At 53.6% G+C, this 18,020-nt stretch overlaps 1 protein-coding gene across 1 annotated transcript in view; it reads right to left on the bottom strand.

Annotated features, from left to right (window-relative positions):
• Nucleotides 1-18,020, bottom strand: part of IGSF21 (immunoglobin superfamily member 21) — a 213,012-nt gene that overhangs the window by 117,014 nt on the left and 77,978 nt on the right. Inside the window, exon 2 of the mRNA XM_040987698.1 lies at nt 1,645-1,757. Within this exon, the coding sequence (XP_040843632.1) occupies nt 1,645-1,757 (113 nt within the window). The remainder of the gene's footprint in view (nt 1-1,644; nt 1,758-18,020) is intronic.

Here is an 18,020-nt window from a genome sequence, read left to right as displayed (position 1 = left end):
GGTCCAGACAGTTGGCACTGTAGTGGACAATTTGCATGTGATTTGCATACATCTGCGTACCCCCTGTTTCAGAGGCTCTCAGTCAAAGGATGTGAAACGAAATAAAATTAATTAATTAGCGCAGCCCGATAGGCAGGGCCTGACATCCGTAAGAGATGTAACCGAGTCTTTAAGCAATCAGTGCGTCAGGATGAGAGATGGGGGAAGAGGAAGAGAGAAAGAGAGAGAGGCGGACGAGGGAGTGGACGGCAGATCTTAGCACTGGGGTGAGGTGGGGGGAATCTGTCCAGCCCACAAGCTGGGTGCCAGGGATTTCCCCAAGTCCTCTTCCCATTTCTGGGCACCTCCACCTCTAGAGACCCAGAGTAGAGCCACACAGAAGCCTGCTCCTGACTTCCCACACTATGCCCACCTGACTCCGGTTTTGCCCCACCTCTGGCAGCTCTCTGCACGAAGACTTCCATCACCGCAAAGTGAGAATGCGAGCCAGGGTGGGGACAGCTGCTTCGAGGCCTTGGCAGCCCTTCTCGGGCCAAGCTCCATGCTGTCTATGCCTGCGAACTGTTCCCACTGGGGCTGTGTGTTTGTGTCAGCTGTTCCCTTGTGCTCTCACTTGCAGGGCAGTGGAAGGAGAGAGGTGGGCACTCCTTCAGCAGGGAGATGGGGCTAATGAGACACTCACAGCTTGTGCCAGCCGAGCCATGCCCACATCCTGTAAACATGCCTCTTAGGGATCCAGTTCGTAGTCCTGTTTAGCACAGCCCTTGACTTTGTCTAAACCCACAGATCTGTCAGGCATGGATGCAGCCTCTAAAGCCAGGACCCTGCGGGATGCCGGTTCCCCGATGCTGGCTTCGCACCTGTGCAGGCTGAGCTACCTGGCGAGCCTGGGTTGCTTCTGAGCAGGTGGGACTCCAATGCTCAGACGGAGAAGCACAATTTCAGTGAGAAGGAACACATATCACAGCCAATAAAACAGCACCAATCAGCAAATGCTGCACCCCAGAGTGAAGCAGCAGGGAGCAGTAACAGACAGGTGGGTACGGAGCGAGATTGGACCAAAGGCAAGGAGGCCAAGGAGAGCAGTTGTTATGAGTCAGGGTCAGGAGCGTACAGGTGCTGGGGGTCGCTCAAACACTGGTCTCCCAGTACTGTGGGTAGAGCTGGTGAAACCTCAAGGAGCTGGGAACCAGTTCTAGATCCGAGACCACCAGCCTGTGCCCACCCATGCCCTCCACTCCTTCCATTCCTCCTCCCCTCCATGCCCCATCTGCTGCATCCAGAGAGGTTCCTCTTGACTGCCTTACTTATCGATTTCATTTAAATGAAGGGCAACGCAGCTAACAAAGATCAACAAAGTGTGATTTTTGTATCAGGGGTCGCAAACCCGTGAACCAGGTTAGCTTTCAACCTTCCCCTGAAGGGTGAAGAGTGTGAGCTAAGACTGGTTTGTACTTTCTGGAACGATCGAAAGTAAAACACCAAGATTGGGTAGCTCATGAATGCTACATGAAATTCATATTTCATTGTCTACCGGTGAAGTGCCTTTTGTTTCTGCACTGTCCGGGGCTGTTTCCCAGCTGAGACACAGAGCTGAGCAGAGACCTGGGCACAGGACCGGAAGCGGCAGCAGCAGCGACTTACCCGGTACCACACGATCTCGCGCATGCGGCCATCGGTCTTGAAGTTACACTTCAAGGTCACGGCGTCCCCGGCCACCACTGGGGGGAGAGGCTCGATGTTGACAGTCAGGTAGCCTAGAGGGGAAGAAGAAAGGTGTGAGTACACATGTTGCCTGGAGGGCCAAGGCTGCCGCCGCTCAGCTGTCAGGCGGGGTGTGCGGTGCCTGGGTCCCACTGTGGTCTTCACGAAGGATGACCAGGGCCTGCCTGGATCTGGTCACCCTCTTCTCATGACCTCTGTCACCTCCCTGGTTCCAGTGGAACCCTCCGAGATGAAAAGTTGTTGTTTCATGGGCCACATATTTCCCTGTACACAGGACATGCTGGTCTCGGTAGCAAGTGGCTCAGGAGGGCATTCCTACTCCATGCACAGGAGGTGGGCTCTGGAGGTCCAGCCCCTCCCCCTCCCCCCTTCAAAGAGTTGTAGGGGGCCCTGATGGATCTCTTAGGTCCTGCAGGCAGCATCCTGAAACACCTGGGCCCAGTGTTTTCAAACCTCTCTGACTGTGGGTACTTAGCCCCTCCCACCTGCTTCATGCCCAAGGGAGCCCATGGTCCCAGGTTCATAATCAAATCACTCCCAATGCAATGGCAAGAAAGCCCTGGGAAGCCACTGCTGGCATCCTTGTCACTCTTCTTTCCCTCCACACATGCCCAGTCACCAAAGCAAGGAGTGGGATGGGACAGGGAGGCCCTTGGCCACGGTGGTGGTGGTGATGGGTGGGGAAGTGATTGCGGGCACCAGACCCCTGTAACCACTAGATCCCAACCCCAGCACCCTCTTGGAAGTGCCCACCCAGGGGACATGGGACAGGAGGCCCACTGTTAGCCTGGCACTTCCCATACCCCAGTCCAGCCTGCCAAGCCCACACCCCTGCCTCCACTTGCCCCTGGCCCTATCCCAGAAGATGCCCACTCCAGCACTGTGGGGACCTCATTCTTGCCCATTCATCTGGGCTCCTCAGACTGGTTTCCCGCTGCCTGATGTCCGCCTATTGATCTAATGGATCAATCAAGACCAATCGTCTTAATGAGAAAACTAGCCAGGATGGGTTCGGGGATTTCAATTGTGCAGGCAACCTGAGCAGATCGAGCCCAGGGGCCTGACCCCTGCCTGGAACTTAATGGCTACAACACTCCAGGAAGGAACAAACAAGCATTGACTTCCACAGGATCAATGGGGAAGCTGGAGGCAGACCGGACCTGCCTGCTCCGGGCCTCATCTCCAGGGTGAGAGGTAAGGTGCAGAGAGAGCCCACTGTGGCCTGGAACGGGGACCAGGCTCACAGCGGACCCCAGAGCCCAAAGGGCCAATCCTGGGTTCCTTCTCTCTGCACCATTCCACCTGCTGCGGGTGAGCCCTGAGCCAGGAGCTGGGCAGCAGATGTGACTCACGTACCTGCAGCAATGCACACTATGACTCGTGAGGTCACACACGGAGGTGGGAGGAAGGCAGAGGGATGTGAGGGGATAGCTCGGATCACCCCAAAGCCAAAACAGGCCAAATGACAACCCCTGCCCCACCGTCCACTGCTTGAGGGACCCCACGGCATGCCAGTCCACGAGTGAGACAGTGGCAATGGCCTGCAGGCGCAGAGCCCTATTCTGAGCCAATAGCTTGTTTGACACACATTCACTCCACACTCACCCCATCACCCCCACAACCCTAGGGGAGGGAAGGTGCAGGCTTCCTACTTCCTGCAGGAAGAGCAAGACAATGTCACCTGCCAAGGTCACATACTCAGTCCCCGACCCGGCTCTGTGATTACCGCCAAGCGATTATAGCCTCTTGATGAGTGACACACAAGGTGAGGGAAGGTGCTGGAGAAAAGATGCATGTCTGCACCCTGCTTCAGTGTGGCTGGGAGGACCATGGCAGGAGCCCAGAACCTGCTTCCTGTCTTGTACAGCGTAGGACCATGGGCTGACTATTGACTGCCCCCAACTCTCACCTCTGAGAGGTGCCCTGGAGGTGAGACTGCTCAGTGCAGATGGTTGAGAGCATGGGACCTGAGGCAGCCCTCCTGCTATCCGATACATACATCTTCCAGCTGCCTAAGGAGGGTGCAGATGGCGAGGGAGCATGGGACCCGAGGCAGGCCCCCTGCCATCAGCCTTCTAAGGTAGGTGCAGATGGCGTGTGCAGGTGAGGCGAGCGGGGTGGAGGGAGGTCATTGTTGGACCTCCACGGGAGCAGTAAACAGAGCAGGCAAGGACAGGTGAACAGCCCATGGCATAGGTGAAAAGGGGACTCGGGAAGAAGTGAGTTAGAGGGCAAGGGTGTGAGGGGCTGTTTGTGACAGCTTAGGACAAGACCATCTATCCCAGAACACAGAGAGAGTCGGGAGCTAAGGGCAGCCCCTTGCTATCTTCAAACAGTTCTGAGAGATACCGAGTGATGTGCCATTAGGCCTGCCCCCACCCCCTGCCCAAGGACTTCCCAGAACTTTCCTCTCTTCATTCTTCCTGTCTACTCCTGCAGAGATCTGTGTGAGACGGAGTACCAGTCATTGGAGATACAGCAGTGACAACAGACATGTCCCTACCCTCCTGGAACCCGTGTCCTGACCGAGGAACCCACAATCAACTGAATTACAGCCATCACATGGTGATATAGGCCTTCGAGGTTCTGATACAAGTCACAGCGGGAACTTCACAGGTGGTGTAACGCAGCAAGCAGTTCTGGGGAGGTGCTGCCCTGGGTCCCAGGCTTGGGAAGCCTCTGTGATAAAGGAAGGTATGAGTATGTGCAGGAAGAACATACTAGGCTTGAAGTGCTCTGGAACTGGGGTGTTCTCCAAGCAGGGCCCATGCGAGGGTCATTTTCTCAACATCATCCATGCTGGACTGGACGTGGCAGAACAACCTGTTGGACAAGGGCCAGAGCTGGGGTTGGGAGTGGTAGTGGGGTGAGGGGAGGGGCAGCAGTAAGATCCTGGGGTGCCAGCTTCAAGGGCACATTTTCCCTCTGCATCACACCCTTGGGGAGTGTCGTGGCTCTTTCAGTATTGCACCCTGTACTCCAAGCTCTTGGCTTCTTGGCTGGCCACATTATCTCCCATGAGCTGGGTCAGGAGCATTGTCTCAGGGAAGCCTGGCACTTACAGCCATGGGTATAGGAGATGGCGAGTGATGCTGGTCCCTGGGCAGTCCTCTAGAGTCCCACTGGGACCTGACAGAGAGGGGCTTCAGGCTGCAGGGGAGGTAACAGACCTGGTTCTCAGATTGCACATCGCTGTGCCAGGCCATGGGGCACTGTCGAATCTTGTAGCACTTCTGCTCCCATTTGTTTCTCACGTTGGCAGCAATCATGCCATGTGGGGGTGTGATTGTCTGCCTGCCCATCTGCCTCTCCTGGAACATGAGCTTCATCAGGGTCAAGGGTCAGTGGCATTGTGAAATGGCATGAGGCCAGCACTGCTCTCCGGCTTCCTCAGATGTGGGCAGCCTTGTTCCTCACCCAACCCTGGGAGGTAGGTCCCAAGGTCATGTTCCCGTCACCAAGAGGCTTCATTCTTCAGGGCCACAAAGTACCTCATTCCATATAATCAATGTAGATACCCATACCGGGATTTGAACCTGGGTCTGTAAGCCTTGCAGCCCCATTGCCTCTGCTACCTCCCAGAGTGGAGTCAGAGGGCTCAGTGATCACCTGAGAATTTTGAGTCCTGGATTGGCTGTTCCCTTGGTTATCACTGCATCTTTTTTCTTTTAAAAAAAGACTTATTTGTTTTATTTGAAATTCAGATTATACAGAGAGGTGAAGAAACAGAAAGAGAGGGAGGTGGGGAAGAGAGAGAGAGAGAGAGATCTTCCATCTGCCGTTTCACTGCCCCCATGTGGCTACAACAGTCAGGTCTGGGCCAGTTCCAAGCCAGGAGCTAAGAGCTTCAGTTGGGTCTGTAATGTGGGTGTCAGAGCCCTAAAACATTTGGGCCAATTTCTGCTTTCCCCCAAGCCATTAGCAGGAAGCTGTATCAGAAGAGGAGCAGCTGGGATACAAACTGGATGCTTGCTTTGCAAGTGGTAATTTTACTGACTACAGCACAGCGCTGACCTTGACGCTGCATCCTTAGCAGGACTTGGCTCTCAAATGGGGCAGTCAGGGCAGGGCAGGGCAGCCGCTGTTTGGCCAGGGCCAGGTGAGAGTGGGGAGCACAGACCCACAACCACTCTCCAAGCAACTAGGACTCTGAAAAGACATCTGGGAGTGAAGCCAGGCTCAAGGGAGAGATGGTGGGCAGAATGGAGACCCTGATCCTTCGGAGTTGGAGGCCAGAGCCTTACAGCACACTGTGGGCTCCCTGGGTACTTCCCGTGTGAGGCTGAAATAAGCAGCAGACAGTGTGTGGGCAGCGGCGGGCAGAGAGGAGGCAAGGCAGATGTGGCAGGAGAGGCTGTGACAGCTCCCATCACCACATGGGTCCCAGGTGAGAAAGCTGCTGCCCAGACAGCCCCAGGCAGAAGAGGAGGCAGCAGCAGTTCGTGGCCAGGAGCCTTTTCCCTACTGAAAACCACAGGGAAACTTTTCGGTGTCTGATGCTTGGACTCTTAAAGGCACAAAATCCCATCATTCTCCAAAGACCAAATGCACTGGGTTCTTTCTCTGGAAACTCCATCCTGTCCTTGCCAGGCCCCTTCCCACCTGTGCCCTCCCCGAGGAAGGACATCCATGGTCCAGGTCAAGTGCTTGCTCTGCCCCTTGGTAGTGACCTGGGTGAGTTACAGCATCCTCTCGGGTGAGGAGGAACTAGAAACAGTGGCTGAGACCAGCGTGGAGCAGCACAGTCAAGGCTGGGATTCCCGAGCCCTGCCGCCAATGGAGGGCGGCCCCAGACTTCCTGCCTTAGGTGCTCCCTGTTCAGGCTAGCAAAGGGGGTCCAGGGGTGGACAGAGGCAGGAAGAGCAGGGAGTGGCATTTGGAAGCTGCAGGGACCAGGATAGCAGCCTCTCAATCCCTCTGGCAGAGGCCCAGGTCAGGAGAACCCATGGACCAAGGAGGAGGACAGGAGAATGGAGAGGGGCTGTGCTGCCAGGGCCCTCGAGGGAGGGGGTTCCAGAAGGAGCCATCAGCCAGGAGGTGGAGCAGACAGAGGAACAAGTGCAGGACGAGGGGTTTTGGCCTCAGCCATGCTGCTCAACAGTGTCGAACCCTTGGCAAGTCGACCATCTCTGGGCGTCAGTTCCCTCATGTGTAAATTGAAGGGTGGATTTTGCTGGATTTCTAGAATCTTCCAGCCCCAACTGACCCCCACATCAGATGCCCATAGAGCCCGACACCAGGACTGGACATACAGATGCTGGAAGCAGAAGCACCTTGGCCATCATCCTGAGATAACTGACCACTCTTCCTCAGAGACGTGCATCTGCCAGTTGCTCGGCCTCCAGCTGAAAGCAGAGCTGTTCTGGGCATTAAACCTGGCGCACATCCATCCTGATGAATGACGTGGCATCGAGGTATGCATCGGGGCGCCAGTGGATTTGTCATAACTAAGCGGTTCATTATCCCAGACTGCGCCATCACTCTCCCCGCATCTCTGACAGCAATGACAACACTCCCACCAGGACACATTCAGCAACATCGCAGGCCTCCTCCTAACAAGGAGATGACAAAGAGCTCTGAAGGTTGGCTTGGGGCGGCCGGGTCAGCCAGGGGTTCCACGAGATGGAGACCAGTTCACCTCGATGTCATGAGCAGAGACCCACCTTGTATCAGAGCGACCACATGTGCCTGCTTGCCCAGCACAGAGGGGCTTCCCAGGACACAGGGCTTTCAGCCCTGCACCAGATGAGTATGTGGCATGCCTGAGTGTGCTGTTCACAAACAGTGGTAAGTGCTGTGCAGCCCTGGGTGGCTGGGTAAATCCCTTCAACTCTCCTGCTGTTGGACAGTAGCGACCCCTGATCCTTTCTTGACTGGCTATCAGGGAATGCGAGTCAGTGATGCATTGGAAGCCTGGCTCCTGTGGGCCTCAGCAGGTTGCAGCAGGTAGAGGAGGGTGTGGCATGAGGTCAGGCTTCTGTCTTGGGCCCACTCTCTATAGTGCATGCTCCTGGTCTCCTCAGGACCTGCAGGAACTTTCCAGTACTCAGGAGTACAGGTGCGGGCGCTGTTCTGGGTAGCCTGGCCCATACCCCAGGCATCCCTCCTCCTCCTCTCTCTGCTCCTGCTGCCTTTTGTTCCTTCTCATTGCATCTCTCTCTCTCTCTCTCTCTCTCTCTCTCTCACACACACACACACACACACACACACTCCTTCCTTCTGAATCCACGCACAGGCTGTCCCCTTACTCTTTGCTTGAGTAACTTTCTGCTTATCCTTCAAGGATGCATGCACACATCACTTTCTTAGGAGAACTCAGTGCTTCCCCAGGATAATGGAGTTCCTGAGGGGCCCCCCTATTCCTGCCTCTTAGGACTCAGACAAGCACTGACACTGACCTGGTCTGAACGCGTTCACCACAGCACGAGCCACAGACTGTTTCTATTTGCTTTGTTCTCAAAGTATCCAGAAGCATGTTGGGGGAAGGAAAGCAACGATTTTGCAGATGCCTGGGACATGCCCACGTGGTCAGCATGGGCCATGTTCTCGGGAGGCTGTGCCCGAAGCACCTTGTCCTTGTGAGCTTTGTCCTGGGCAGCCCAAGTCCGTCATGACCTCTGGTGCCTTCTGGACCTGCCTCTCTGACCGCATCTGAACAGGCAGGTGTTGGTACCAGCTCAGAGAGTCCCAGAGCCTCTCAGGATGGCTGTTGCTGCATCCTAAGCGATACATTCTATTTCTCTGCATTTACTCATGTCCCTGGCATCTCCACCAGCAGAGGTAAGCAGGTAGCTTGTAGTCCAGTTCTTTGTGCTGTCCCATAAATCCAAAAGCATTGGCTCAGCTCAGCCAGGAGCCTTCATGCAGAGATGCGTACACTCCTGCACTCACCCACATGCCCCACCTTGGAGCCTCTTTTCTGCCTAATGCATTATCCAGATGTCTTCAAGCACCTCAAGGGAACTGGACCAAAACAGGAAGTCCTAGTCCCCCTCCCGTTTCTCCATCAGGGAGCTCCAAGCATGCCAATCTTGTTCTTGGAACCAGCCCTTGCCCTTGTGACCACGTCAAAGCAGCCAGCGTGGCCTGCAGGCTCTATAACCCACTCCCAGGGACCACTCGGCTCAGCCATCCACAGCAGCCTCCCGCCCTCTCAACTCACATAGTCCCCTATGCTCTCGGTGACTTCTGGGGAAAGTGGTAGGAAAGTGGTGCTCAGTGACTGAGCACCCTAAAAGATCTCTGACGCCAAGGGTCCTACAACACCCCCCTGCCAGAAGAATCTTGCTCTGGCCACACACATGGTTACATCCTCAGTTCTTTCCGTGTTCCAACTTCACCTCTTTGGAGAAGCCAGGTCTGACCATCCTAGATGGAACCGCATACCTGCCACCCTCTGGTTCTACATCTGCCTGGTTCTTTTGGAAACATTCACCACTACCAACTCGGATGTGAGCCCACGAGGGATGAGAGAGAAAGAGTTGCAATCTTCTCCCATCTCCAGAGAGAACCCTTTCTATTAATGTATCTTCGGGTTCAACGATTCTTTTGTCCTGAGTTCATCCAGTGCACTCTTAATTTCATTTATTCCATTCTGGCTTTAAAACTCCTATGCGGTTCTTTATATCTTCTATTGCATCGCTAACCTTTCTATTTTAATTTTTTTCCAAGACTATTTTTGAGCACTTGTTCAAGCATTTTTATGATAGCCACCTTAAAGACCTTGTCAGATAATTCCACCAGATGTGTCATCTCATTATTGGAGTCTATTGATTGCCTTTCCCCAGGTGAGTTGCGATCTTCATGGTTTTCCGCACATTGAGTGATTTGTGTTTGTGCTCTGGGCATCTTAAGCATGACCTGATGAGACTCCAGTTTCCTTGGTACTCATTCTTTCAGTGGTATTTTGAGTCTTAGCATTCTGCTCCAATCCACCTGTTAATATTTACTTTTCAGATTTTTTTTAAAATAGATGCACATGTGTTCTGTTCAGGCTGTAGTGAGAAAGGAAGAGAGTCTGCTCTTTCTTCCATTCTGTAAGAACCAAAAGTTCCTGATTTTGTGTGTTTTAATCACCTTTATCCCCCAGAATCTAGAATTCCTGGTTGGTCCTTACCAGGATCTCCATATTTGTTCAGTGAATGGAAGAAGGAGGAGGAGGAGGACATGGGGAGGGAAAAGGGGAGGAGGGGGAGGAAGAGGAAGGCAGAGGAGGGGGAACAGTGGGAGGAGGGGAAGGAGGAGGAACAGAGGAGGGGAATGAGGGGGAGGGAAGGGGAATGAGGGGGAGGAGGAGGAAAAGAAGCAGAAGCTATGATAAGAACTTGGCAGTTTGGGAAGGGCACCTGTGCTGATCTCGAGGTCATCATGTGGCCCTGTGGGATTTGGTCCCCACTTTTTAGATGAGGGGACGGAGGTGCAGACGCACAGAACGACTGGCTCACGACCATAAGCACCAGGCTGGGTAGGTCAGCCCTTGGGCTCTGAACCAGTACTCTCCATCACCTCCCAGGAGCCTGCTTCCCTTTGCTGCCAACGGAGTCACTGAAGGCGGGTGGATACGGCTCAGGGACTACACAGTAAACCGTTCTTGGCACATTGTGGAATCAGACACTCTGCCACAGCCAGAAGACACAACAAATCCACAAGGGGGCAGCAGCATGACAGAGGGTGGAGAGTGCTCCAGGGCACAGTTGGCAGAGAACCCCAGGGCCAGGAAGATGGGTTAAACTGAGGCACTTTCTAGGGTTGTGAGAGAACCTGAGGTGAGGTTGACCAATGTGTTCCATCCCCAGCACAGAATGCTCTGAGGCAGCTCTGGTTTGCCAGGAAGTGCTGGCCCTGAGTCATCTGAATGTCACTAGGAGATACCATGTAACTAGTGAAGTTGGTTCAACCAGAGGATCATCCACATTTCAATTGCAGAGTATAGACTGTGTCTGCCACCTGACCAGCAGTTCCCGAGAGCAGGGATGGAGCCTGGGAGGGCAGGGACGGAGCCTGGGAGGGCAGCAGGGACGGAGCCTGGGAGGGCAGGGACGGAGCCTGGGAGGGCAGGGACGGAGCCTGGGAGGGCAGAAGGGGGATGAAGAGAACCCTGAGGTTCTTACCTTCCAAGAGAGTCCGTGTGTGGGGGGTGGATCACACCAAGATCCCTCGGGGCAGGCAAGTGGCAGCTCCACCAGACAGACTGAAGTTCCTGCCAGGAATGACCCAGGCAGGAGAGGGGCACATAAATCCTCCATGCCTCCCTCCCCTTGCTGTGCATCCGGGGTTTAACTCTGCATCACCTCTCATGAAGGAAAGAGGTCACCCCTATCATATGAAGATAAATATCATATCGGCACAGCGATGACAGCCTTCCTGGGCGCCCGTGCAGCGTAATTACTGTTGTAATAAATATTGTTACAACAAGCCAATTACTGCCGCCCTATCTTCCAGGCAGGTGCACAGAGTTCTGTGAAATATACCTCTCCGTACTGGACTAACAGGTGCTCCCAATCAGCTGCCTCCTTGGGAGCAAAAGCTAGGGTGAGAGACTAAGCAGAAGATAAAGAAAAGCCAGGGGACCTTCACAGTTGTGTCATGGTTTAAACCACTGCCTGTGATGCCAGCATCCCATATGGGTGCTGGTCCGAGTCTCAGTTGCTCCGATTCTGATCCAGCTCCCTGTTAATGCCCCTGGTAAAGCAGAAGATGGCCCAAGTGCTTGGAACCCTGCACCCACATGGGAGACACAGAAGAAGCTCCAGCCCAGTCCCAGCTGTTACAGACATTTGGGCAGTGAACCAGCAGATGGAAGAGCTCTCTGTGTCCACCCTCCCTCTGTGTAACTTTGCCTTTCAAATGAGATAACTCTATCTCTAAGAGGGGGTGGAGTCATTCAGTGTGAACACATCAGCTGGTGGCTTTCTCATGTGGGATGACTCCACCCCTCCCATAGTTCTCACAACCATATTTTACTCTCAGCTGTATGTCCACCCTTCCTTGGCTTGGGCCCTCAGCGCTGCTCGCCAAGGCCCACCGACAGCTGGCTTGCTGGTCTCCAGTCCCCAGACTGGTCCCTCTCAGGTACCCAGCACACTGGAGTCTCAGTGGCATTTCTGAAATGCAAACATGATGACGCCACCTCTCTGGTTAATGCCATTTCATTTCCTTGCCCCATTGCTTTCCAATTCAGGATAAAGTTCAGCATCGGTCATGGCCAGCTGGGTCCCTGATGAGCTTGCCTCTTTCAGCTTCTCCAACTCAATCAGTCTCGCTTCGTGCTCTTGCCACCCACCAGCCCCTGCAGCTGTGCCTCAAGCACTTCTTTCTGTCCATGCTGTTTCCTTTTCCCAGATGCTCTTCTCTGCATGTATCTGGAGAAATTTGTCTGTGTCCTCCCAAGTTCAAGGCAACAGTGCCCTCCCTCCCTTTCTTGAGGTGTTGGGCTCCCCTCCCTCCCTCTCCTAAGCTTGTCAACATCTCAATCATTGCCCAATCGCATTCCAGCGTAAAGCAAGGTACAGGACCTTGTGTGTTTATCTCTGCTGTCACACCAGGGAGCAGGTGGGTGCTTTGGTTTCCTGTGTAACATTTGACATGTAGGGGCCACACAGCTGGTGAGACTCTACAAAGACTGCATGCCATGGGGTTGTGCGGGTCCCGCAGCCCTGGACTGATGCCCCATTGTCACACCTGCATCCAGATTATTCTTTGTCCTCCACTGTCTGAGGGCCGAAGCATCCTTCCCCTCACACGAGGCTGCTCTTGGGTCTACTTCTGCCTCAGCTCTGTTCCCATCTCATTCACAGGCTTACCCTCAGCCAGGAGATTCCCAACGATGCCAGGCTCCTCCAAGCCTCTGGAGCTACGCACTTGCTGTTCTCTCTCCAGGAACACCTGCCGTCACTTTGCCCCATCCCTTCCACCTTCCTTCCAGGTCTCTGCTTGGCTATAACTGACCTAGCACACAGCCCAACTCCAGTCAGCGCCTCCAACTTCGGGTCAAGTACCCCTTCTAACAGTAATGACTGATGTCCCATTTCTTTGCAAGGTGACACCCCCTGTGTCACTCTGTCTTCCACAGTAGACTGTGAACCGCTGAAAGGCCATAAGAATGTTCCCTGACTGCATTTTTTTGTCTTTTGTGAGCTGTTGGCCATGCTGCTGGCATGTAAGAGACACTGCATGAATGAACGGACTGACTGAATCCACAGATGCACAACAAAATTCTTCAGACTGGGCTAGATCTTCAACTGGGCTAGCCCTGGCAGCAAAATCCAGTTCTGCTGTGGTTAGGTGTTTTTTTTTATTCTTCCTGGCTTTCTTTCCTGAACTTTGGGTTTTCCAGCCTAAATATGGATGATGAAAGACATTGAGAGGTGGCCTCCCACTAACTCCCCCCAGGGCTCCTGGTCTCACCTTTGGACCTCCAGGGACCTCATGACACTTTGCAGCCTTTGCAGGGAGATGCGCTCTTGATGCACTGGGGTGTCCCTTCCCTGCCCCTGACATCCCAGCATCTTCTGGAATGTTCCCTTCTGTGATCTCCAGCCAGCTAATCCAATTCCCCTCTGTCAGAGGCAATGGATGTTCAAAAGCCTCGTGGTATTAATGTATTATGCATGACTTATGTATTATTTATCATTAGTTTGTTTATTTATTATTAATTTGTGTTTCATTATTGATAATGATGTGGTTAGACTATGAATAAGGCTTGGGGCGGCTGCTCGGTGGCCCTCTGAAGACACCTGAGGTATTTCTGATGGCCTGCAGGGGCCAACGGGAGGTGATTTTTCTTCCCATTTTACGGAAGGGAGACGCAAGGCCAGGAGAGGGCAGAGCTTGTTCAGCCAGACGGCTCACCTGAGTGACGTCATCCGGGAAGGTGCTGGCACTGAGGGGAAGCCTCAGTGGGCAGCAAGTTCTGGGCTGACACAGGGTCAAGTGCACATGTTGCCGTGCAACGTGAGCCTCGGCTCCTTCTGGGACCTTGTGCTCTGTGTGTCCCAGCCGCCTTTGAGTGTTTGTCATAGGGCAGCAAGTCCACTTCACTTGCACACTGTCTGCTTGGGTCCACAAACTCTCTCTCTCTCTCTCTCTCTCTCTCTCTCACTGCCGTGTGTACCCTACACTCCTTTCCTGTGTGCTCCTGGCTACTCAGCCACATGCAGCGTCCAGGCTTGGTGGGGCCATATGACTAAATCCTAACCAGAGCTATAACTTTGATAGCTGTTGTCCTGCCCTCTTGCCCACCCCTCTCCCTCTTTCTAGGAACTTACTCTGAGGACCTGGAAGAGGAAGACTTCAACGTTCTGGAACATCTGCCTGGAGCCAAGCTACCCCACAGTTCCCGCTGGGTGTGACAGGGCTGAGAGGTAAAATACACTGAGGTTTGGGAGTGGTTTATTACAACAGCGATTCTGCCAACACAGTCCACTGACACCTCGCTCACTATAGTTTCTTGGATGGGAAAGCAGGGAGCGAGCAGATAAACAGAGAAGCCACGTTCGAGTCCCATGCCAGCTGCCTGGTCACAGAGCATCTGAGGGAAGAGGGTGGAAGCTCCAGAAGTGACAGCTTTTTGCTTGACAGATAGGCAAACTGAAGCCCAGAGAAGGGCCTTGGCCACGGTCGCAGAGCCCAGCGAACAAACTCCACGCCATCCGGACCCAGACTCTGGCTGCACAGTGCTGTCACCCTCCCAAGCCAGAGTTTCTCCATCTCTCATCTGCAGCCTGCTGTGACCCTCTGGAACATTCTCTGTGTCTTCAGGGGTGAGTGAAATGGGCATTTCCTTTCCTATGGATCAGACTAGCCTACAAGGAATGGCTGAAACTGCTGGGAGAGATGAAAGACGAGAGATGAGCATGATACAGGGTGCCTGGGAGACAGCCCTGGTCAGCCACAGCTGTGCCTACAGCGTCCCCTCCACGGCCAGGACCTTGCTGGGCTGAGGGACCGGAGCTCATCCAGGCAGGTGCAGCCAATACTGGGAAGCCACCCGGGAAGGCAGGAAGGACAGGAACCAGTCATTACTTGGACATAAACACTGCGTTCTCACCCTTGTTCTGCTCCAGACAGAGAAGGCAAGTCCTTTACTTCCTTCTAGATCTCATCAAAGGGACTCGTGATTTCTCAGTGGAGACATGAAGCTGAGAAAATCAAATCCTGAAGAGCACTGTGGGAAAAGCTGGACCCCTTTCTGGTATAGGAGTGCCGTCAGGACCCATGGCTGAGAGATGGCAACTCGGGGCCTATGACTCAGACCAGGGACAACTTTTGACTGCCAAGGGCCAGCCCTTTGGCCGTGAGAAAGTCATATTACCCTTCTGAGCTTCACCTGTCACTTCTGCAAAGAAGAATACTTTTCTTTACTTCTTGCGGATGGGGCAGGAGGAGATACAGATGGTCCAGACGAAGAGCCTGGTGTAGTGCCCGGCATATGGCGTCTGGGCCCACAGGGAGGACCCAGCCTTCACGCCCCCGCCCGTGATTCAGTCCTTCAAGTCACCTCAACGTCTCCATCTGCTTCCACCAGCAAGACTGCTGGGAGGGACCTGGTAGGAAGCGGTGGGACAGTGGCCCAGCCCTGGCTGGCCTCCGGAGCACAGACTGGGCTATCGGGGTGGACTCTGTCGTTGCTTCAAAGCCAAGTTTGCAGAGGGTTTGGCAGCTCTGTACTCGGCAACCTCCTCCAGATCACAAGGACAAACTCAGGAGCCACAGGGAGCTGCCTGTGACTTAGAAGAAAATTTGAAATATGGACAATTGCTTATTAAGGAATATTTTAAAAGGAAAAAAAAACCCCAGTTATTACGCAGGGAATGCAGTCAAAGCGGGGTTATAAACTGGGCTTCATAAGGAAACAGAAGCAACTTAATGAAAAAAATTGCAATTTAAAATAGGCCTACATGAAATAATAATGCCTCATAAACATAGAAGTCCGTTAGCATGGAAGAATTAATTGCTCAACTCAAAGAGCTAAAGGCAGAATGAAGGAACCTTTAATTTCTTTGTTATTTTTCTCTTCCAAAAAACACCTCTAATGAGACAGGGGACCTCGCTTGGGTTTTCCACAGGAGCCACACTAATAGAGTCTGTGATGTGTACAGCCATGCTCACAGGAAATGAACCCCCAGGACCAGGCCATTGTCCCTCCACACACCAGGGAGCAGGCTGACTTGGCAGCAAAACCTCCGAGTTCTGACTCCTGCAGCTAGGTGGCCGGTTCCTGGCATGGCCGTTCTTTGACAGCATACAAGCTGTGCACCTCCACTGCATGGTAGCTGCTGCCTGCATTTGTCCCCTGCATTTGTCCCATGGCTCCTGGGACATGGTGGGTTAAGCCAGCATCCTAAATTGAATCATTGGTTCGAGGCCCGGATCCAGCCTGGGAAAGCAGACAAAATGGTACCCAATTATGTGGGCCTTTCTGTACTCTACACGGGAGTCCCTGATGGAGAGTTCTGGTCTCCCGGCTTCAACCTGGCCCAGTTGGTTATTGCAGCCATTTGGGGAATGAGCCAACAAATGGGAACTCACTCCTTCTTTTTCTCTCAATTAATTAAATAAAATAAACCTTAAAGAGGCTGAGTGGCTCTGATCAACGGCACCTTTTTGTAGGTTGCTGCTGGAAGGGTCTCCACAGTGTGCAAGTCCCAGGGATATCACTCATCCCTCCTCCTCCATGCTTCCACCAAAACACAGGATTGCTCCACCCCAGAAGCACCTGTCCCCGTTGTCAGCAGTGCCATGGTCAGGATCCCTGCCCTAGAGGGGCAAACAGACTTCTACAAGGTCTGACTGCAGACTCAGGAGCCCCTGATGTGGCAGAGAGAGAACCCGCATGGCAGGGCTGGCCAGTGCAAACTGCAAACTCAGGTCTGAGAAAGTCCTCCAGGTGCCAGCCATGCCCAAAGTCCTTATCACCAGACCCATTACTGACCACATCAGAGCATCTTTCCTGCCCTAGTCCCCAAGCACGTTTGGATTTTGCAACACAAAAGTCCTGGGAGACCAGCCCTCTCTGGCATTCCTTGGCCAAAGCAAGCCAAGCGTCTGGCGGGCAAAGACTGAGACCATGGGAGCACTCTTCCTTTCCACTCCTCCCTCCTCTCTCTGCCTTCTCACAGGAGGAGCAATTTGATCTTTGTATAAATACTTTATTAAACACGCACATCCTACAAGATAAACATTGCGCGTTCCGGCGGCTGGGCGAGAGAGTGGCTGCGTCTCATCGGAAAGCCATTCGGACATGCAATATTCCTCATCTACCTTCCAGCCACTGGATATCGTAGCCCACTGAGCTGTGGATTGTGGGCACCTGATTAAATGGAGGGGTCAAGTGCCCAGCAAGTGGGATGAGGAGGCATCTTGCCTGCACCCTTCAGGGTTCCAGACAGTGCCACTTCCTAGGGGAGAAGGCCCAGGGCATCATGGCATCCAGACAATGCCGCTTCCTAAGGGAGAAGGCCCAGGGTATCATGGCAAAGGAGGCACAGGTACTGCCAGTTTGTTCCCAGGGTTGTGGAATTCTGGGTCAGGGCAGGGCGCATTCCAACAACAGCCCAAGGTAAGAATGGTGTGCTCATGGCATGTGATTTTGGGTTGGGTCCCTGCCCTGCACCTGCCCGTGTTTTCTACAGGAGAGTCTGGCACACGGGAGGTGTCCCTTCCTCACGCCTCACTGTATTGAGGACGAGGCCCAAGGTCCCCCTCCTGGGCTTGCAGGCCAACAATGCCTGTGTTCAGAGATGATTGCAACAGCATTCTGCTCTGTAGGTGTAATTTAGAGTACAACGCACACAGCTCAGTAGGTTTTGCGTGTATACACACCCCATGTAGCCCCCACTGGCAGCAACATTTAGAACATTCTGGATAAACCCAGAAAGCTCCCTCTTGCTCCTTTCTATCACCACCCCTACACCGGCTTCCTTACAGAAGCTCTGTTTCTTCCTGACCCCTCCCCTAAGCAGCTGTGTGCCACCCATGACCAGCTGGGCACATTTTCTCCACATGCTGTGCTTGTTAGTCATTTATGTGACACTTTTTTTTTTAAGGAGTTGGTACTTTAAAGATGTTCCCTGTGTGGTAGTGTCTGGTGTGGAGCCCTATGCTGCCTTCACCTGGTCCACCTCCGAGGGACCTCAGGGGACTCCCAGGCTGGGGGTGTTGGGAGTCGTGTCTTCCAGCATCTTCAGAATAGAGATCCTATCCAAGGCTGGGGCTGGAGCCCCTGGGCAGTGGCTTTTTTTCCCAGGGGACCCGAACCAGGTTCTTGGCCAGCTAGGGGGCGGGAGGGAGCCTAT

This window comes from Ochotona curzoniae, unplaced genomic scaffold, assembly GCF_017591425.1.
Source record: "Ochotona curzoniae isolate NIBS_2020 unplaced genomic scaffold, NIBS_Ocur_1.0 contig_4792, whole genome shotgun sequence".
Lineage (NCBI taxonomy): Eukaryota > Metazoa > Chordata > Mammalia > Lagomorpha > Ochotonidae > Ochotona > Ochotona curzoniae.
The sequence above is the reverse complement of the archived record's forward strand: the minus strand, read 5'-3'. Positions and strand labels throughout refer to the sequence as shown.